The sequence below is a fragment of the Macrotis lagotis genome, chromosome 7 (assembly GCF_037893015.1).
Source record: "Macrotis lagotis isolate mMagLag1 chromosome 7, bilby.v1.9.chrom.fasta, whole genome shotgun sequence".
Classification (NCBI taxonomy): domain Eukaryota; kingdom Metazoa; phylum Chordata; class Mammalia; order Peramelemorphia; family Peramelidae; genus Macrotis; species Macrotis lagotis.
In genome coordinates, this window is record NC_133664.1 from 137486367 (window position 1) to 137510045 (window position 23679).

Consider the following 23679-nt stretch of genomic DNA (forward strand, 5'->3'; position numbering starts at 1 on the left):
CTTTAGTATGGTATCCTCCTTCAGTTACCTTCTATGTCAGTTAACACTCCCACAAATGTATCCTCTCAAATGTGATTCTTCATATAGCAAGACAATTTAACTTTGAATTATTTTTAAAAGTTGTTGAAAATCAAAAATTAACTATGGACAACAAAAATTATAGCAATATATAGCAATATGCTAATAATTTCATCTAGGGGTTAAACTAATGTAAATTAATTATCACAGCAAGGCTACCAAAAGAACCAGAGCAGTGTCTTAGCTATTAAACTTGCCCAACAGAAAGAGATGACTGCCAAATGATATACTGCCTAAGAATATAAACTCATCTGTAATCTTATAAAAGATGATGGATGATCATTAGTAGTACTGACTCAGAAAGCAGACAGAAGTAATGAAGGGTAAAATAAGTTTAAGGAAAGCCTGGCAAGATAATCATCTAACTAAAACCATCCCAAGGGCAATCAAGAAGAAAAAATGGAAAGAGAACTACAAACAAAGGGAAAATGAAAGCTATTTACAAAAGTCATTTTAAAAAAACTTTTCTCCATGAATAGTGGTGCAACCACACTTGGATGGTAACATCACAGTCTCATGGGTAGCTAAAGGGAATGGACATTTTAATAAAAGGGAAAAAAAACAGACAAATTGAACCAAGTATATCATGATTATTGTCAGTAAATCTGTTCCAGAATTTGCCTTTCTTAGCATGTCTCCATTTTTGTCTATAAAAATAAAGAGGTTTTGCCAGTACTGAAATCTAGGTAGGTAAGGAAGGTGGAAAGGGACCTGAAAGGCTATATAATCCAATGTCCTCCTTATACAAATGAGGAAATGGAAACCCCAAAATGTTATAACTTAACCAGAGTCATAAGCATAGTACCATGAGAAGTTGAGATATGAACCCAGTTTTTGTGACACCAAAACCATTATCCAATTGGCTTCCCTATTTCATGAAGCCACATTTTAAAAAAATGTTAAGAACTCAAATGTCTAGCGATATCCCTTAGAGAATGGGATATAGATCTCTACTGATTCCCTATTTTGTTTCCCCTGACTGCCAGTGATTAGCAGACTAATTGCATTGAACCATGCTATTTTTTACAAGAGTCTATTTACTTCAAAAGTATAGAAAGAACAGAAATACTAGCTACCCAGGGGCACTATATGCCCAATACTACCTACATCTCCGGGAGAGGGAAGACAGAGTACTCACAACATGGAGGACTTTTCTGTACCAGAATTGGGCCTTTTGCACTTGTAGGACCATCCTGGAACAATTCTCCATTTACGTAAATTCTGAGCTAGTTGTCTGATTGAACCATAAAAGTAACCCTTTATAATAGCTGTTATCTTGGAGGGATCCTTTTACTGGATCCACTAGAATAGCCATTTTTTTAAGTCACTTTGTTTTAGACTGTAAATATACAGTTGGGGTGGTTGTTCTTGTTTTTTCCCAATGACATTGTCCTCAGTTCTTCTGAAGATGTTTTTTGCATTCTTTTTCCATTTGTTGATTCTTTGAATATTTATATTGTGGGGGTCCAGCCTCTGCAGGGTCCTTGGAACCTGACAGGAGTGATAGAATCAACGAAATGAGTTGAGTCAACAAAGGGGTAAAGGCAGGAGCAGGTTGACTGACTGTCAGCTGCTTGGATTTATTTTTATAGTCTCAGAATCATATATGTTTCAAGCAAGCTAAGATCATTTCCTTGGTTACAAAAGTGTACAATTTTCATCATCAATTATATAATTCATGTGGTTACAAGTTTTAATCATGTGATTACAAATTTAATTAATAATCATATAGTTAATTGATTTCTTATCCCTACTCAGACTGTGATGACCTCAACCTATTACCTTATTTATTACTACATTGTATAATTGTTAATTCATTTAAAGTTATTAATTAAGCAATTCTTTTAATGGAAAGTTTTTCTATATTTTCTATGTAAGTAATGTTTTTTGATACACTTCCTTAACAATCTATAGTGAGGGTCTTTATGCTTGTCCACCCATCCATTAACTCTTACAATAACCAATTTTTCTTTCAGGCCTTGTTGGTAGAAACCACGGTTTCTGTGACTTTTTTATTCTTTCCCATGAAACTAAGGCTGCTAGAGGTCACATATCAGTCACCTGTACTAACTGTTTTCTCACCATCTTTTTCATATATTCCTGTGTATGGTAAGGGGGGGCAAAACTATTAATTTCCCTGGAATTCTATCTGACCCATCTTGTATCTATATTCCCTGTATATATTCTGACGTCTCCTTGGGATTCCCAGTGTTAGGTTTTCAGAGATTTCATAATATTGAAGCCTTTTGTATGCCTTAAGGAGAGGCAGTCCTGTTAAATTTGGACAGAGTTTACAATCTGTTTTATTCAAGGAATTTTTCTGAAATCCTTCCTTTATAGTCATTCCAATATTAGGGTGAGTAAATATTGCAGTCAATAAATAAACCTATAAATATTGGTATGCATGAAATACATACATACATACATATATATATATATATATATATATATATATATATATATATATGTTGAAGAAGGAAATGTTGTTCCATCAGGCAGTGTGACTACCTTGAGTCTTCTTGCTGCGACTGTGTCAAACAGCTTAGAGACTCTGGCTCCCAACATTTGCCCCTTTTATTTTTAGTTTGATAGCAGAAAGTTCAACTTGGGCCGTTCGAATTAATATTATTATAATCTTGAAGAGGACTGGAAGACAAAAAAAGGAGGATTAACAGAGATAATATAATACCCAAAGATGCCAGAATATACATTATTAAATTGTGAGAATTAAAGAAGGTGAGTAAATATTGCAATCAGTAATAAACCTATAAATATTGGTATGTATGAAATCCCTATATATATATATATATTGAAGGAAATGTTGTTCCATCAGGCAATGTGACTGCCTTGAGTCTTCTTGCTGCGACTGTGTCAAACAGCTTAGAGACCCTGGCTCCCAACAATTTAAACACTATTGTTTGTTATATTATAGAATGCTGTATAGGCGGCACAGTGGATAAAGTGGTAGACCTGGAGTCAGGAAGATGAATTTAAATCCAGTTTCAAATATTAACTGGAACTCTGGGCAAGTCACTTAATTCTATTTCCCTCAATTTCCTCATCTGTAAAAATAAACTGAAACAGGAAATGGCAAACTATTCCACTATCTTTGTCAAGAAAACCTCAAATTGGAGTTTCATGAAGAGTCAGACAGGATTGAACAACAACAATGAGAAATAAAGATATTCTATTACTCAAATGCTGGTCCTCCAGTGGTTCAATTGACCTTTTGCCCTCATCATCCACTGTATATCATCATATTCTTCCTCTACCAACCTTCTGAAAGGTCAAGATTCCCTTCTGCCTCTTAAGATCCTCTTTCTTCTTTATGTTTATCTTTAAGTTCTTTTTTCTTTTATTTATTTAAGGCAATGGGGTTAAGTGACTTGCCCAAGGTCACACAGCTAAGCAATTATTAAATATCTGAAGTCTAATTTGAACTCAGGTCCCCCTTACTCCAGGGCTGGTACTCTACTACAGCACCTAGCTGCCCCCATAATTTTTTTGAAGCTTTTTTCAAAGATCTTTTCATTCTCTCTTATAACCAGGTGATATCTATTTCCTTCTACTTCCTTTTATATGACTTTGTTTATGCATATCAATTACATGGCAGTAACTAAAAGGCAAACATCAAATTGTAGATTTAGAGCTAAAGGGGATCATAGAGGGCATCAAGGTCAGCCCCTTCTTTGATAGATGTCATCTTAAAGTCAGTCAGAACAAGTCTAGCTTTCATGGTGGCTCAAGTTCTTTCCAAATTCTCAGAAAAGACAGTGCTTCATGGGAAATCTAAGTGAGACTGTTCAGAGCAGTCTTTATATCTTGTGCTAAGCTTGATCAACTATTTTTGGTTAGCAATTTACACTTTCCTATAAATAGACAAATAGAAGCTGATCATAACTGATGTTTCTGCATGTGCACCTTTTTAACTGAAAGGTATTGATCTAGAACTGCAGGGTACCTTAGAGAAAGACATAGTACAACTCTTCTTTTTATTTTTTTATTTAAGGCAAATGGGGTTAAGTGATTTGCCCAAGGTCACACAGCTAGGCAATTATTGAGTGTCTGAGGTCACATTTGAACTCAGGTACTCTTGACTCCAGGGTCAGTGCTGTATCCCAGTCTGGGCCACCTAGCTGCTCCTAACTCTTCTTTTTAAAGATAAGAAAACTGAGGCCTAGAAGGAATCAAATTACTTGCCAATGGTCATATGAATATTAAGAAAAGCAGTATTTGAATCCAGGTGCTCTGCATGTCCACTCTGCAGGTGCTCCTCCCTCCAACTGAATCCAATAGCAATCCCCTGTATACCTTCTTCTACGTACCCCATTCTATAGCCTCTAACTTTCTAAAGTCCATACAGTTTTTCCTACTTCTTTTCTATATTCCACAATATAATATCTAATGTCTCTTGATTAATATTGGCTGTCCCTTTAAAGTTTTTTTTCCCTTAAATTTCACTTCCTCTAAGACTCTAGGTAAATTGCTTTACTTTCGTAGGTGTCAGTTTTCTTAACTATAAAATAAGGGGGGCGGGAGAGGCAGGGCAAGTAGGGTGGCACTAGATTACTTATAAGGTTTTTATAACTCTAAATCCTATGATCCTGTGTACTGTCTTCTCCATTTAAATCACAGCTACTAAAGACTGGGAACTTTGTCTTCCTTGAGTGATCTTTGGACTCCTCTATCTTCTTCTATACTCAGCAATCTTAGTATGCATGGAAGTTATTTGTTCTTTTACTATGCATAAAAATTGTCTTTCATGCAGGCCACAGAAAGTATCATTAAGATCAGTAGTTTTTAAATTCTTTTATATAATGGACCTTGTTGGCACTCTTGGTGATACCGGCAGATTCCTTTTTAGAATAATATTTTTAAGTATATAAAGTAAAATATATCATAACAAAAATGAATTTTATTGAAATGGTTATCAAAATATTTATAAAATCAAGGTCACAGATTCTAGCCCATGGACCTCTCTTCTAGATAAAGGGAGAGCATATGTGTGTGTGTGTGTGTGTGTGTGTGTGTGTGTGTGTGTGTATGTGCCTATAACTAAATTAATTTTTAACTATTGGAAGTTTAAAATCATTTTTTTAAGAGTTCAATTCCTTACAACCAGAGGCTCACCTTTTCTGTGCTTAAAACAATTCACTCAGAATATGTCCATTTCTGCTGGAATGGCTCCAAGCATTCATAGAAATAGCCTTTACTATAACATATAGAGGTTTAATAAGAGAAATTCCAGATCTTTAACCACATCATAAGATTTAGGGTTAGAAGAATCTTAGATATGGTTTCTAAGATTCATTTTAGGAATGAGGAAACTGGGTCCCAAAGATAATGAATAATGTGCTTGTCACATAGGCAGAAGCAAAAAAGGCTAGATGAAGTCTTGGGTAAATATTCAAACTCAAGTATTGCTTGTGATGAAACTAGTAATCTAGCTTTATTTGGGCAAGAGAAGTCAATGTCTTGTTCATTCATTTATCTAACTACCTAATATACTTCTTTAATATTTCCATTATCTGTAATTTCTAGATGTTTTCCCCAGTGATGTTTTCTGTCAGGGAGATAGAGATGTACGTATGCTAGTGTCCATCCTTAGGTCTTACTCCCTTCTCTTATAGACCTGCCCTATATTATTGGTTGATCTCTCCATCTCAACTGTCCAATAAATCAGGTCAGCCCTCAGGAGCTTTCTAGTTAAATGTTCATGTCAGTTCACATTTCTATTAGTGTGGGTTTGGGTAAGGTCAGAGTCCAACCTATTCTAGTTTGATACAATCTGGCTATTTTCCTCGGTTGGTCTCAGGCCAGGGAAGGAAGAGCTGGGATGATAAGTGCTTTCCCTGTGGTGGAGTATACACATTTTAGGAATATAGCTGCCTTTTTCCCTAAGTTTGGAAGATGTAAAGCCTAGCTTTTTTCTGTTTAAGTAAAATGAAACATTTATTAGAAATAATAAGTCAAACAGAATGCCTTCTGTGATGGGTGGGAAGCAAGAATGGGGGAAAAAATTGTAAAACTCAAAATAAATAAAATCTTTCCAAAAAATAAATGTCATTTATATAACATATTAAGATTTATAAATTTTAAATGTGATTTAATGATGGAAAAAATATTGGGTTGGTCTAGTGTAGGGTTTGAGGATGTGAATAAATTCACTTAAAAGACCGACTGGATCCAAAAGTATTAGGAACAAAAAGTTTATTCACATATTACTGTGGTTAAACAAGTAAGTAAAAGACTAGTATGGGTTAGGTTTCCTTGAGAAATTTAGCAGAAGCTAGGAGAGAGAGTAAGAAAAGGCAGTTACAAGATTGTTGCATTTGGGCTGATTCCCTGAGGATCTAAGCAGCTACTAGAAAAATTTAGCAAAGTAAAAAGAACAAATAAGAACAGTTGCAAGTGTTGAAGCAGGACTGATCAGCAGCCACAAGGAGTAAGCAGCTTTGAGAGGGAATAGCAAAAGAGAGAAATTAAGGTCAGATGCAAAGTTGTCACAATGGAGCTAGATTTCTCAGGGAAACAGAGTTGCTTAAGAAGCAAAGTCAGAAAGTTGGAACAGTTGCAAAAGCATTGCAACTGGACTAGATCAGCAACCAGCAGGTGATAAATTCAGGATTTATATAGGGTACTGCCTGAGGAAGGGGTAAGGAGGAGTTAGGGTGGTACTAAAGAGGGATAAAGAAATGATTAAAAGAGAAACTGCACTTATCCTGAGCAGTCAGTTTGGGTTGACAATGGAATATGAGTATGGGTAGTTTTCAAATAGTTTCAATAGCCCTCATTTAAGGGAGGGGTATACCGTGGACTTAATAGATGGGAGTAGGTGTGTAGCTCAAAGATAATCCTTTCAGGTCTGGGCAGGGATTTATTGTCTTGTTGTTAGGGGCTTGTCTTATGCCTGGGGGCAGGGATTTACAGAGAGTCTTTGCCAAAAAGTAAGGTACTTCATTGATGTTCAGTGACCTCATCAATTTGATTCTCATAAAACTCTGAGACATATGTACTATTATTGTCCATATTTTACAACTTAAGTGATTTTTTTTGTGGTCATAAAGCTAGTATTGTCTGAGGCAGGAAAAAAATATATTATGACTAAGGGGTATTTGCTATTTGTTTAATTGGAAAGTTACAGAAACTAAAACAACATTAGAAAAAAGCAAATATGTTATATTTATAAATAAATTTTTGAATGACTCTTATTATACCTTGCCTCCTATGGAGAACCCTCTCTAAAATAACCCTAACATATCATCAATTCAAGAAGTTCCTGTTGATACAGTGCTTACCTCCTTGATTTATAATCAGCTCCAGTGGTTAGAAATTTAGGCAGTAAGCTTTATTTTATTTTTTTTAGGTTTTTGCTAGGCAATGGGGTTAAGTGGCTTGCCCAAGGCCACACAGCTAGGTAATTATTAAGTGTCTGAGACTGGATTTGAACCCAGGTACTCAGGACTCCGAGGCCAGTGCTTTATCCACTGTGCCACCTAGCCACCCCAGTAAGCTTTATTTTTAAACATCTGCAATGGGCACAGATTTAGGTACTGAGCATACAAAACTCAAAAATAAAAAAAAACCTTTTCTTTCAAAAATCTTACATTATTTGGGAGGTGAGAGATGCAAATAAGTAAATTTAAATATAAGTCTTTTGTAGAGATACTAGTTACTGTGGGAAATTCAGAAAGACACTCTTGACACTCAAGCAGAGCTTTGAGGGCAGCTAGGGCTTCTACGGGGGGGGGGGGGGGGGGGGGGGGGGGTGGAATTAAAAAACTAAACTAGAAAACTGTGCATCTGTGTCCTGGGGCAACAACCTGTAAATAGCTTAGAGAAAGAAGAAAAAAAGTTTTTCCAGAAAATCAGAAATTGGTTGGGTTTAGTTGAAATGCAAAGGAAAAAGGGGATTAATGGGCAATAAGCATGAAAAGGGAAGCTGGAGCCAATTTTGAAGGACTTTCAATGTCAAACAGAGAATTGTTTATTTTATACTAGAGACTAGTGGGTACTTCTTGAGTAGCTAAATTACATGGTCAGATCTGTGGTTTAAAAATATCAATTTGCCAGCTGTAAGGGTAATGGGGGAGAAAATTGAGGTAGGGAAAACAGTTAAAAGGTTACTGCAATATTCTAGGCAAGACATGATGAACTCAACTAAAGAGACAGAAGCCAAGAAATGTCCTGGAGATAGGTATAGTCAGAGAATTGTTAGTTACATAACAAAGTCTGGAGTCTGTCTATATTGTTGCCTATGGGCTGGTACTGAGTTAAGATAAAAGATTTAGCCTCAATGAGATTGCCCCACCTAGTTCTAAATTAACCTTAGGGGCTTTGACCTTCTTTTCTCAAGCTCAAGGAGGTAGATGTTCTTGCTCATTAGTATAAAGAGTAGGGAGGGGAAAATGTATGGGGACCACTGTATCAATTAGATTGTGACCCCAGCCAATGATTGGATGGAAGGGGCAGGAACAAAGTCCTTCAAATTGCATAAAAGATCTAACATCTTTGGGATTCTTTGCCCCTCTCCCACCTTGAGAGTGGTGTGTTTTTTTTATTAAAATGTCTTAATAAAAAAATCATTTTAATCACTTTGCATTAAATATTCACAAATCATTTATAACATTAGGCATCTGGTGTGTATGATATGGGAAGGAATTAGATATAGGAAAGTATGGCGATGTGTTGGAGACTGGGTGTTTGGAAGGATGGATTTCCCTTCAGAACCAGGAAAAGAGGGAAGGATATTGGGGGAAAGATGTTCTGTTTAAGATATCAGTGGAACCTCTGGTTTGAAATCTCTATCAGGAGAGAAGGAAGGATGGATATATACATCAAGGACAAATTTCTGTTTAATTTTCCTTTAAAATGGTTCCCAGAGCTGAATGTTATCCATTATATATTTTTATTTATTTTGTTAAATATTTTTCAATTACATTTTAATCTAGTTGGAACATACTTGAGTATCAGCACTGATTGATACTTCTATATTAGAGAGTTAATTGGGAAAGAGAGGCTGTGTGGTAATGTGGGTCATATAACATAAATTCAATCAGCATAATTCTGATTTCTTCCAATACTATTCAGCAACATACCATTAAGAGTGGAAAAAAGGCAAAAGGTAACACTAATCCAAAGTGAGTGTTTGGCAAGGCATGACTCAGTGATAAAGATAATGTTTCAAAATGGTTTGAGCACAAAGGACAATATATAATTGAACTTCAGTATAATTGAAGCTTGGGAGGGAGGGAGAAGCCAGAAAAGAGATGGAGTCAAGAACAGTGCAGAAAGCTAGAGAGAGTGATTGTCATGGTGAGAAAGAAAATTTACTAAGAATGAGAGATGAGTGGATTAGATGTTATAGATAGAAGAATTTTAGAATTCTTAATACTGAAGATGGAATACATATAGACTATGATGAAAATAAAGTGGGTAGCTGAGGTGGAGTGAAGGATTAGGTGAAGGGAGATGAAGAAGTTGAACTGGAAGTTCAGAGTGCTTGAGGGAGCATAAATGTGAAAACAGATATCATCAAGTATACAGGTAAGGGTTGGGATGAAGAGAAGATTGGTATCTAGGTACTAAGCTCCATGACACTACTCTCTAAATCTCTCAACTCCACTAAAACCTGGACAAGAAGGAAAGATTGTTGAGTGATGGCAGCTGAAGTCTAGATTGGGCAATGGAGGGAAAGAAGTGTGCCTTCTCCTCTGGCTCGTGTGTTGAGGTAGCATGCATGAATGTGCATCTAGGACAGGATGAAGAGAGAACCAATGTCTTCTATGATAGATGGGACTGTAAAAATGAGAGGCAATGGAAGGTGTGCAAGAAGAAGTTATCTAGAATAAAAAGAAATTTAATAATTAAATGGAGCTTCTAGGACACAAAAATGGAAGTGGGGAACAGAGATTCAGATGGAGCCTGGGAAAAGGTATGGCTTCTGTGGTTATGGTAAGAAAGTAGAAATAAGGGAAGGGGGTAGTTTTCTTTAAATAGTCAACAGTTCTGTAGCATATTTGTATGTATGTATGTATGATTGCAGCAGCCCTACTCACAAATGAAGTCTTCAGGGATTTCTCTGATTCTCTGGAATTAGGCGGGTTGTAGGAAACAAATATCTTAGGGCCTCATGTCTCATCAAGGGCTCCATCTAGTCCAATTTACTTATAACTTCTATCCATTAGTACTAATAGTACTACTATATGAAGCTCCAAATATTCCAATAGTTCCATGAATATGTCCTTCCATTCACACTGATACTCTTTCAAGAGGAAATTTGATGATTTTGTCCTTCAATCTTGAAGAAGACCACAATTTCAGGGAGGTGATGCCATAGAAGCACATGAGTGCTTGAGTGAGGGGGTGCTATGCTAACTCTCAAGCCTCACTTTCTCCTTCAGAACCTTCTGGGTCCAGTGGCAAGATAGGAATCAAGATAACTAAAGATGCCCTGGATGCAAAGCCTTCGGGGTTAAGTGACTTGCCCAGGGTCACCTAACTAGGAAGTGTCAAGTGTCAATCCAAGGCTAGTACTCTGTCTACTGTACCACCTAGATGAAAATTTAATGGAATCAACAAAACACTGAATTTGGATTGTATAAGACAGTAATTTAAATACTGCCTCCATTATTCACTAGCTATGTGACCTTGGTCATCATTTAAGTGCTAGAGTCTCAGTTTATTCAACTATAAAATGATTTGCCCATGGTCAAACAGAATGTGAGTTCAGATTTGAACTTACACACAAGTTCAAATTTGACTTCAAGTCCTGCACTCTATCCACTGTACTATCTAGCTACTCCTGGAACAAAATTGTTTTCAAATATTTAAGGCAACATATATCCTTTATTAGATTATGTTTGCCAGTTTTCATTTTTTCTGTTCTCTGGACATTGGGAATTAAAAAAGAGCGATTGCATTTCATCTTTGTAGCTCTCATGGCTCCTTTCTGGAGACTAGGTCAAGTCACATATCAGGACAGAAGTGATCCTTGTATGTTGTGCTTCATTGGTTTCTATACATGTTGAAGAGTACTTGTTCACCCTTATCCTGGTGGATGAACTTCGTGTGGCACATTTATAAAAAATGTGAGCGAGAGTAACCAGGAAGGGCAAGTGTTGATTTCACTGGAGAATCATTATAGGTTTAGACTAGAATAGCTGGTCTAATTTCCTCATTTTACAGATGAAGAAACTGAGACCACAGAAAGATTAAGTTCAAATCGAGCTTTAGGTACTGGGTGACCCTGGGAAAGGCACTTAACACCATTTGTTTCAAAATGAACTAGACAAAGAAGTAGAAAATCACTCCAATATCTTTTTTTTAAGGTTTTTGCAAGGCAATGGGGTTAAGTGGCTTGCCCAAGGCCACACAGCTGGGTAATTATTAAGTGTCTTAGGGTGGTACTCCTGACTCCAGGTTGGTGCTCTATCTACTGTGCCACCTAATTGCCCCTCCAATATCTTTTTCAAAGAAAATTCAAATAGGATCAGAAAGAGTTGTACACAATTGAATACACCTAAATATAGTCATATTCTACTTTAAGTGGTGTCCTTGGCAGACTAAATATCACTAATCCCTCATATAGAATTCATTATAAAATTTTTATCATCATGTTTGTGCCTTTCTCAACAAACTTAATAATCCCTTAAAATATAGAACAATACTTCTTCACTTCATGTGACCAGCAAAAACATCACTTTCCTTGATCTGAGCACTTTTAGTCTTGTTAACCATATAGCTTTGTATAAGTCATCCATAACAATGTTTTTGGATATAATTATGGATTATAACTATGTTTCCTGTCTACTTCATAGGATAGCTATGAGGAAAAAAACAAGAAAATGTTTATAAAAATACTTTGGAAACTTCTAAGTCATTGTATAAATATGAGGGGGTGGTATTATCATTATCTCCTGGACTTTGAAACTCAATTGGCCAGAACAGGCAAGAGATTGAGAGCAATAATGCACCTTTGATTACACCTGACCAATTTTCACAACTTTATGTCTCCTAGAAGATAATCCATCTATCTTAGTACCGGGTATTGTTCTGGAAGCTGTTCATTTGCACGGGGTGTGCTCCTTCTGGGCAAAGTGCCTACTTTAGCCAAAGTACTCCACAGTATGTAATGACCTTCTTCCTAGAGTGCGGGGATCCAGCCTCCACAGGGTCCTTGGAACCTGACAGGAGGGACAGAGTAGGCGAAATGAGTTGAGTCAATGAGGGGTAAAGGCAGGAGCAGGTTGACTGACTGTCAGCTGATTGGAACTGCTTGGAGCTGCTTGTACAATTTTCATCATCAATCATATAAGTCATGTGGTTACAAGTTTTAATCATGTGATTACAAGTTTAATTAATAATCATGACTTCTTATCCCTACTCAGACCATGATAACCTCAACCTGTCTGTTACCTTATTTATTACTACATTGTATAATTGTTAGTTCATTTAAAGTTATTAATTAAGCAATTCTTTTCATGGAAAGTTTTTTATATTTTCTGTGTAAGTAATGTTTTTTGATACACTTCCTTAACAATCTATAGTGAGGGTCTTTATGCTTGTCCACCCATCCATTAATTCTTACAATAACCAATTTTTCTTTCAGGCCTTGTTGGTAGAAACCACGGTTTCTGTGACTTTTTTATTCTTTCCCATGGAACTAAGGCTGCTAGAGTTCACAGATCAGTCACCTATATTAACTGTTTTCCCACCATCTTTTTCATATATTCCTGTGTATGGTAAGGGGGGGGGCAAAACTATTAATTTCCCTGGAATTCTATCTGACCCATCTTGTATCTGTATTCCCTGTATATATTCTGACACCTCCTTGGAATTCCCAGTGTTGGGTTTTCAGAGATTTCATAATGTTGAAGCCTTTTGTATGCCTCAGGGAGAGGCAGTCCTGTTAAATTTGGACAGAGTTTACAATCTGTTTTATTCAAGGAATTTTTCTGAAATCCTTCCTTTATAGTCATTCCACTATTAGGGTGAATAAATATTGCAATCAATAATAAACCTATAAATATTGGTATGCATGAAATCCCTATATATATATTGAAGAAGGAAATGTTGTTCCATCAGGCAGTGTGACTGCCTTGAGTCTTTTTGCTGCAACTGTGTCAAACAGCTTAGAGACCCTGGGTCCCAACACTAGAGGGACAATGTGAAGGCCTTCTACCTTCTCCTCCTCCTCAATCCTGATCTGGAGAGAAACTCTTAACTTTACAGTGAGCATTGATTTAGGTTCTACTCAAGAACCATTCCCTGAGAAGAGAGTAAGGACTAGGCTGCTCCTCCCTCCCCTTTATGGGGCAGGCATTTTAAGGGTTGTTAGAGCTTCTAGATAAATAGGTTTGCCTTTTATTTTAGAGAAATCACCCTGATTTTTGGTCTGAGGCATTTTTTTATTTTTAAATCAGATAATGATAATAATAACTAATATTTATGTAGCAATTTTGAAGTTTGCAGATAGACATATATGTGTATATATATACATACATATATATATATATATATATATATATGTATGGAGAGAGAGATATTCTCATTTGAGTTTCCCAGTAACCTTATGACAGACTATTCCCATTTTATAGATTTTATAATTCTCATTTTGCAGATGAGGAAGCTGAGTCAGAAGTTAAATGACTTAAATAGGAAGGTCACTCCTATATTCTTAATTTCAAGTCTAATGTCCTATCCACTATGCCTAATATTAGAAGAGATCTCAGAGAATATCTAGTTTTGCCACCTCATTTTACAGATGAGGAAATTGAGACCTATGGCAGTGAAATAAGTGACCCAGAATAACAAGTATAGTAACCAAATCCTAGTCAGGATACCCATATTTCTGATACCAAAGCCAATGTTGCTGAGGGGCTTTTTCTACTGTACATATAGAACTCTTGAGGCATAGTAGATATTTTGAGTTCGAGACGCAGGCTTCTCTTAAGACACAGGGCAATTCTTAATTATCTATATCAGCCTCTAGTTCCCTAATATCTACCATAACGTTTTGAACAGACATATCTACAACTCAATTTTCATCTAAAAGTTTTCAGAAAATTGGCAAATAAACAAACAAGTATTTATTACACCCCTCTGTAACTGATACTGTGGTAGATGTTAGAGATACAGAAATTAAAGTAAAACCACCCCTAAATTCAAGGAGTTCATTTAGCTGATTAATCTCATTTAGGTCCGTATTTCACAGAATAGGAGAAGAACAACATCCAAACAAATCTTGTTTATAGTCATCTGCTGAAGAAGGGGGTACCCCTTTTAAGATACCCAATTGCATTCACAGTATGGTAAACATAAAAAGCCTAGCTTCTATCCTGTTGAAATCTTCCTTGGTGGTAATAAGCTGGGTAAGGAAAATTGCATTTAAACCAATATAGGAAAAATGAGCAACAGGTAGAGCATTAGGTTTGGAGTCAGAAACGCTTGGATTAAAATCTGACCTAAGACAAATTGTTAACTGCATGAGCCTGGCAAACTTCTGTATGCCTGTTTCCTCAGCTCTAAAATGGGGCAAAATGGTAGCACTACCTCCAAGGGTTGTTGTAAAAATTGTATTTACAAAATGCTTAGCATAATATCTGACACATTTTATAGATACTTGCATGCAGGGAGGGTGTCGTTAATTCATCTATATTTATTTACAAAGCAGAGCTTCAAAAAGATGATATATTTCTAACAGAGTTGAGAATACAAAAGGCAAGTACAAGCTTCGCATCTGTCAAAAGAGCCTTAATTTGGTCAGTGGCATTCCAGCTGAGGCCATTTACATAAGGGAAAAAAAAAAGAAAAGAAAGAATCTTACCTCTAAAAGGAATCTCAGGAAGAACATCACCCCATCTTCATCTTTCCGATCTGGTACTCATACTCAAAGCTAGATCACAGAGGTGATCTAGGCTGAGAGATCGAGGTCAAGCTTTTCATTTTACAGATGAGCACATGGGGGCTGAGGAAAGTGATATCCCAAAGGCACATAGTAAGTAAAAAGCAGGGCCAGGATTTAAACTCAGTCCTGAAGATTACAGATACATTACAGTCAATTAGGGTCACTTAAGAACCCAAAATAGGTCATTGACTTTCTATCACTGAAGAAAGAACTTATACCATATCATTAGAATTATTAAATACAAAATATACTTGTCCAGTCATAGTATTTTAGAGCTGAAACAAGAGATAATTATTTATTAATTGCTTATCATATTCCAGGCACTACGTATGATAGATGTTGGGAATACAAGGACAAATAGGCAAAGCAACTAGATGATAGAGCACCAGTCCTGGAGTCAGGAGAATTCCAATTCAAATCCAGCTTCAGACATTTACTAGATGAGTGACCCTGATCACATCACTTATCCCCATTACCTCCTCCCCCCACCCAGAAAAAGAAAGAAATACAAAATGGTATATGCCCTTATGGAATTTATATTATTTTGAAGATGTGGGGGAAAAGATGATTTTTTTAGAGCATCTAGTTTCATCCCATCATGTTACAGATTAGGGAAGCAGTAAGATTTAAGAGTCATTATTTACCTACAACCAAACAGATGTCAAAAGATTTCTCTAAGGTCTAAGATTCTTTGAACCTCAGGATAGTGGGTTAGTTTTTGTTTGTTTGTTTGGTTTGGTTTGGTTTATGTAAGGCAGTGGGGTTAAATGACTTGCCCAAGGTCACACAGCTAGGCAATTATTAAGTGTCTGAGCCACATTTGAACTCAGGTCCTGTTGACTCCAGGGCCACTGCTCCATCCACTGCATCCACTTCACTAGCTGCCCCATATTAGATTATTAATAACCCAAATGAAACTGATTATCTTACTCAACAAGACCACCCCTCCTCCAAACATCTCTCTTTAGTGGTTGCCAACCTTCTCATCAGTCAGATTTATAACTTCACAGTCTTCCTTTCTCCTTTCCTCTCCTTTGCTGACATCTTATTGATTTTTCTCTTCACATTTTTTTCATCTCCACTCATAGTGCATTCACTAGAGGCAAGTAGGTAGAGCACTGAACCAGAGTCAATAAGACCTCAGTTTAAATCTGGTCTCAAATATCTAATAGCTATATAACTATCACTTAGCCTTTGCCTCAGTTTCCTTAACTTTAAAATGGGGATAAAAATAGCACCTTACTGCCTAAGGGTAAAATGAAATAATGAAATAATAATGGCTGTTTTTGGTTGCTTGGATGAAATACTACCTCATTATTAGCACAGTATTTCAGACCTCCTGTAATCCATTTTATCCTTCCAACCTATTCCATTCAAGATCACTATATGTCAACCAATCAGTCAAGAAAAAGATCAAGGGGGCAGCTAGTCAAGAGGACCTTGGAATTCCAATTTGGCCAAAGATAATTACTAGCAAAGTGACTTTGGGCAAATCACATTGCCTCATATCCGTGGCCATCTCCATTGTCCTAATTCATATCTGGCCATTAGACCCAGATGGCTCCGGAGGTAAAAGTGAGACTGGTGACTAAGCATAGCATCCCTTAACTCAAATCCAATTCATGTGCATGTCATGGCATCATCTCACTAATGTTGTGGTCTTCTTTGAGACCAAAGGACCAACATCATTTCAACCAATCTCGTGTTCCCCAGACTGACCATTCTATCTCCCACCTCCATTCACCCATCATGCCCATGAACTCTTTCAACTCTGAATGTTCATATTTGTTTTTCTTAGGCTCAGCTTGAATGTCAGTGCCTCCTCAAAGTATTCTCTCCTCTAATTACCTTATATCAGAATCATTTGCACAATGATTGAATCTCTTTGAAAAATGTTAGTGCTTGGGGCAGCTAGGTGGCACAGTGGATAAAGCACAGGCCCTGGAGTCAGGAGTACCTGGGTTCAAATCTGACCTCAGACACTTAATAATTACCTAGCTGTGTGGCCTTGGGCAAGCCACTTAACCCCATTTGCCTTGCAAAAACCTAAAAAAAAAAAAAAAAAAGTTAGTGCTGAGGGAAAGAACTAATTTGTTTTCCTTTTCTCACCAAATTGGTAGTGAATTGAAGTGTATTGAAGTGTAACTTTACTCAGTGAATAAGTAGATAACATGAAAATAATTTGGCCCTAATGAAAGCAAGTGGTTTGTATAAAAGGATTCTCAGATGTCCCACTCCTTTTTGTTCCCATTTTATTTGTTTTCTTGCAATAGGATTTATAGAAAGGCAGAATGATGCTATTGAGAGTTTAACACTAGGGTTGGAGTCAGGAAACCTCATTTGAAATCATAATTCTAGGTACCAGGTTTGTGACCCAGGATAATTCAGCTTCTGTAAGTCTCAAATTCTTTTTTCACCTATAAAAGAGTTAGACATATGTGTGCTGCATATATCAGAGTGCTATTTTTAAATGATTTGTAAGCCTTCATATGCCATATAAGTATGGTTTTAATAGTTATTTATTGGTGGGAAGGGGAGTGCTTTCCCTTATTGAAAGAAGAGAAATGGATAATCAGGGAGGAGAACAGGATGGCAATTATTAGAACAGTTTTTTAGGTCCTTTTACCAGTTCAAGTTAAAACCTCTAAAATAAAACTCAACCTATATTTGCTAGAAAGCAAATATAATACAGGCTTTTGGTGCATAGCAATGTCATTTCTTCTTTAGAGTTCCTATTAAGAGATATTAATCTAAAATGGTACTAGAGGAGTTATCATTAAAATGGTAGGATTTCAGGAAAAAGTATAGTCTGTTTTCCTGGAGATGTGATTTTAGCTGATACTTGAAGAAGCTAGCAGGCAGAGATGTAGATAGAGAACATTCTAGACATGAGGGACACCCAGAGAAAGTTCTCACTAATGAGACATGGAGTGTCCTGTTCTGAGAACATCAAGGAATCTGGTGTCACAAATCAAAGAGTATATAGCAGAGAGTATATTTGGACTCTAGATGAGGAGGGGGGGTTATATTGGGTTTTGAATGCCAGAGGATTTTGTATTTAATAATGGAAGTTATTTGAAGCCATTGGAGTTTATTGAGTAGGGAAGGTGACATGGTATTTAGGAAAATCACTTTGCAGCTAAATGAAGATGGATTAGAGTGGGGAGAGGGGGAAACTTGAGGCAAACCCACTCATAAGTAGTCTAATACAGTAGTTCAGGCATGAGATGTAATGAGGATCTGCACCAGGGTGATTACAATTTCAGAAGAGAAAATGGGGATATTGGAAAGATGTTGAAAAAATGAAACTGACAGGCCTTGGCAACAGATTGGATTTGGGGGATGAGAGATGGTGAGGAGTCAAGGATGACACCTAGATTGTGGGCCTGAAGGATGGAGATGACAGTGAATTTAGGAAGTACTTTGGAGGCAGGGGGGAGGAAATGAAGAATACATTTTTGGTCATGTTGAGAATAAGATATATGAGGCAACCAGTACTGGATATCTGAAAGGCAGATGAAGATGTGAAATGACCATCACCCAAAGGTCAGGGAAGGAAGAATAAATCTGAAAATCATTATTATAGAAATGGTCATTAAATCTATGGGACTTGATGAGACCACCAAGTGAAGTGGTGTAGAGGGAGAAGAGAAGGGGGGCTGGGACAGAACAGTTTGGGACACCTAAACTTAGAGAGTGTGATCTGGATTTAAAAAAAATTTTTTTTTTTTTTAGGTTTTTGCAAGGCAAACGGGGTTAAGTGGCTTGCCCAAGGCCACACAGCTAGGTAATTATTAAGTGTCTGAGACCAGATTTCAACCCAGGTACTGGTGCTTTATCCACTACGCCCCCTAGCTGCCCGGAGATTGTGATCTGGATGAAGATCAAACAAACCAGGGTATTGATATTTTAAAGTAGGAAGGAAGGGATCCTGACAGTACCAAATCTCAAATTATGCTATAGAGCTGTAATCATCTAAACACTTCGGTATTGGATAAGAAGTAGAGAGGTGAATTAGTGGAATAAAGAAGAAATTACCAATCAGTTCTATGGATAAGGGAAAAATTTATGACCAATCAATAGATAGAAATATTCACATGAGGTAAAATGAACAATTTTTATTATGTAGAAATCAAAAATGTTTGCCCAAACCAAACAACTAAAGCTGAAATTAGAAGAGAAGCAGGAAACTAGCATCCATGGGATGAGGGAGTCTTTATATGAAGTTTCTCTGATAAAGGTCTCATTTCCAAGAATAAGAACCATGTCCCAAATGATAAACTGTCAAAAGGATATGAATAAGCAATTTATTTCAGAGGAAAAAACAGCCATATTTTTAAATGTTCTTTATCACTTATAACTAAAGAGATGAAGTGGTACCTGAGGAAGACAAATAAGCCAATTGACTAAGATGACAAAAAAGGAAAAAGAAAGATCAGAGAAAAAAAGACGTGTGTGTGTGTGTGTGTGTGTGTGTGTGTGTGTGTGTGTGTGTGTGTATAAAAACTGGAAAGAGAAAAATCTGATCAACACAATGGCAAACCACAGTTTCAGAGGACTCATGATGAAGCATGTTCTCTACCTCAGCTCAACAGGTCATTGGCCTCATAGACATTGTGAACTGAACCTTTTTTTTTCTTGGACATGGCCAATGTGGGAATTTGGTTTGTTTGATTATACCAATTTGTAACACATTTTGTTCTTATTGCTTTCTCAAGCAGAAGACTGAAGAAAGTAAATGAAAAACTGAAAAATGATTTAAATTTAGAAGTAAAATAAATGCTTCTGGTGAATACTGTTCAATTTTTTTTCCCCTCTCTACATCTGTATCTGTTCACAATTGAGGTTCCACTGTTACTAAGACCTGTTTTACTTTCCTGTATCCCCACAGGATGTCTGTCCTCCCAGCAGCAGTCCAACTGTAGAATGCAGCAACAGCAAACCAAAAATTGAGTTGGGTGTTTCAAGAGCAAAATCTTTTCTCCCTGTACCTAGAAATAAAGTCACCCAATGTTCTCAGAACACCAAAAGAAATAGCAGCAGCAGCAGCAGCAGTAATACAAGGCAAATAGAAATAAATAACAACTCAAAAGAAGAGATTTGGAACTTACGCAAAAATGTGCAAATAGAAAAAACAAACAAATAGATCTGCCTACAATTTTCTCACCATTTACTTACTCTGTATATTTCATATAAAACCAAGGAAAAAAAGATGTAAATAGCCTTTTTTAAAAAAACTGCCTCTTGTAACATATTGTATGCATTTGGGACCACAATTCAATTTTTATGTAAAGAACTTGTTTATAGCCAATGTTTTATTGCTTTTTTTTCCTGGAAATTCCATAGGATTGAACTTCAGTATCAAGAAGTTGCACCAATTTTTCAAGTAGTTTTTTCTATTATGGAAATTGTAATCGCTTAAATTGAAGTTATTCAGGGGTATTGCCACAGAATTATCTGTATACTGTAAATACATATTCAATGAAGTTCATATATCATTGCATACTATGTGGTGCAAAATATGTATAGCATTAGTGTAGAAAAATTTACATGCAATTAAAGATGGAGATCTTGATTTTGTCTTCTCTTATTAGGGAGTGAATGGAATGTGGCAATAACAAGTTATTTGAAAATACAACAATTTCTTTCCATTACAAGCCATATTAAATATTTTGATTAATGATAAACTCTGCCTGTTAAATTTTGGTTTTGTGTTTTTCTTATATTGCTTACATTGCTATTTGGTCGCATCATGTATATTAATGCTATGAGTTTGCATTATGACTCCTGTAAAGAATGAAATTCTAATGCAATAAATATGCTATCTTTTTGATAAAATTTCTGCTCTTAAATGGATATTAAAATGTCTATATTTCATTAGTATTCTTAAAAATCAATTGAATAAATAACTCCAGAAATGATCTACAGTATCTACATTAGATCCAGTAAAAACAAAAGCCAGCATGCAAGCTTTTATTTTCCTCTGGAATTATTAATGAAATATCTATTACATAAAATTACAATAAATGTTTTCCCCATATCCATTCATTAAGTTAAATTATTTTCCTACTTAAACAAACCACTCTGAGTTTATTCAACATGATTATGTTTGTTCTGAAGATAGAAAATTAACTTATCTTGATTCATTTCATACCACTTTACTTTTCTGCCAGAAAGTTAATGAATGTAAAACCTTTTGTACCTATTTGTATTTATATTGAGGAAGGTAAGTAGCACAACAAATAAAGCATGGGAGGAAGACCCAAATTCAAATCTAACCTTGGGCACTTATTAGTTAAGTGACCCTAGACAAGTCATTTAACTTCTCCCTTTCAGGTTTATTATGAAGATAAGATGAGATAATAGTCATAAAGCTCTTTGCAGACTTTTGAGCACCACATAAATGCAAGTCATTATTACACTATTATTTTCATTATTTCTCTTTTTACTTTTCTAATGGTACTTCACTAGCTATTCAGAAAACAAAAACTTGTTATTTTTATCATAATATCAAAAGATTTCCCCAGCCTCCTTTACCAGTATTTGACATCTAATTATTATAAACAAATATTTATTTAGAGTAATAGCAGAAAAGAATAGGAAAAAAATCATTATAGGAAAAGCCTATTAGCACCTTGAGTTTTTGTATTTTCCAATTTTTAATATCTTCTGCTACCTTCAAGGAGAAAACTGGACCTCTGTATTAAAGAGGATACCAAGAATTCAAGAAAGGGTATTAAAAACAATTCCTGTTCTCATAAGTTTTGAAAGACTAGTTAAAAAGAAATCTTTAGAAAGTGATTTTAAAATTTTATGCTGAAAAGAAATCTTGTTTAGTCATTTTCAAATCATTCTGACTCTTTGTGATCCTATTTGGGGTTTTCTTGGCAAAGATACTGGAGTGGTTTACCATTCTCCATCTCATTTTCCATATGAAGAAACTGAGGCTAACAAGGTAAAATGATTAGCCTGGGTTATCACAGCCATTAAGTATCAGAGCAGAATTGAATTATAAGGATGAGTATTCCTGATTCCAAACCCAGTGTTTTATCCATTGTTCCATGTAACTGCCTGTGTTTGAGGGCTTTTTTTTTTATTATCAAGGCGCTAAACCCACTCCTCTGTCAAGGAGGAAGGGTATCTGCATTTTTTCAGTTAATAAGCATTAATTTTTTTCTTTCACCTCCCACAATCACACCCTCTCTAAAAAAAAGGAAAAAGAAAATCCTTATAAATAAATAGGCATAAGCAAGATAAATTTGCAAAAATCTTTATCTTATTCTGAACCTTAAGACCATCATTCTCAAAGCATTCAGACAATTTAAATTGTTTTCTATAAAGGTGTTTTTAATACTTAATTTGAAGTTTTAAATCACCTTCCCAGATAAGCAGTAAATGGAGAAATTGGAGTTTGTTAGGTATAAACCATGAGACTGACAAGCACTGAACCTCTTCTCATAGAGATTCCAGATTCCAAAACAGATAAGGTGGACAGGAGTCCAATTGATCAGCTTGGGGATTACTTGCCTCTTACCTAAGCAATGGATGATGGTCAGTATTTGAAAACAATGATGTGCCACACCTGACTTCTACTTTATATTCAGTAGGAATTAAAGAAATATGGTTGATTCTCTTAAATTGGAAATGTAGCATAGGGATACCTAGCCAGTCATTCTGGTTCAAAAATCTGGCATCGCCTCCTCGTATCATTTCATATATTTTGGGCACTTCACTCTTCTTGGTCGTAAAAACAGACTGATCAAGTTCCTTTTGTTTATAGGGCCCCCAGACTTCCTTGTGGTGGAGAGTCCAGACAATACCTCTGTGTCTATCTGACAAATCCTTCAGGGGGTGTTTAAGTCTAAATATAATAATATTTTCATTGAAATTTTTTTTTAAAGCAGAACCAACATTGTTTAGCTTTGCCAAACAAACTTACTTTGCAGATCCCACCATTGGTTAGTTGCCTTCCCCCCAAACTTTTAGAATTCTTTACTGATTCCTTTATCTTTGTGTCTAAAAAGACATTAATAAAAACTGGTCAGGGATGCAACCTTCCTGAAAGTCAGAACTAAGAAAAATCCTTCCATCATTAGGCATGTGTGAATGCTACATCCATATCTAACCTTCAGAATAGGAAATCATACGATTACATGGTGGTGAGATTTTATGGGAAAGGACCTTTGTCCCTTAACTCAGCTTCTCCATTAAACAGACTGGGTAAGTGAAGCTTCTGTTAAAAATGTAAATGTATTATGGTCATAAAAATGTAGTAAATAGTAGTTAGTAAGAGGCAGTTAGAAGACACAATGGATAGAGTACCCAGTTTGGAGTCAGAAAAGAATCATCTTCCCAAGTTCAAATCTGAACTCAAAACACTAGCTGTGTGAACCTTGTTTCTTCAGTTGTTATTAGTTAGCTGCCACACCCTGGGCAAGTTATTTAACTCTGCCTCAGTTTCCTCATCTGTAAAATGAGATAAAGAAGGAAATGTCAAACCACTATATTATCTTAGCCAAGAAAATCCTAAGTAGTGTTACAAAGAATCAATCACTGAACAACAACAAAACCACTCACACCTTAGCACTTCCACTCAAATCCTTCTATAATGCTTCAGCAAAGTGTGGAAGGATGTCTGACATTTGCAAAGCTTCTAATGAGCTGAAGTTCCATCAGATCCTACCACTGGAAAA

The 23679-nt window shown here is 36.0% G+C and overlaps 1 protein-coding gene across 2 annotated transcripts in view; it reads left to right on the plus strand.

Moving 5' to 3' along the window:
- The window catches only part of LOC141493023 (cortactin-binding protein 2-like), a 132611-nt gene extending 112389 nt beyond the window's left edge, over nt 1–20222 (plus strand). Inside the window, exon 21 of one of the 2 annotated variants that reach the window (XM_074193845.1) lies at nt 19878–20222. In XM_074193845.1, coding sequence (XP_074049946.1) covers nt 19878–20132 — 255 coding nt within the window. In that variant the 3' untranslated portion in view covers nt 20133–20222. Of the gene's footprint in view, nt 1–2662; nt 7790–19877 lie in introns of those variants that run through there. The other variant, XM_074193846.1, reaches the window with a different exon arrangement.
- The last annotated feature ends 3457 nt before the right edge of the window (nt 20223–23679 follow it).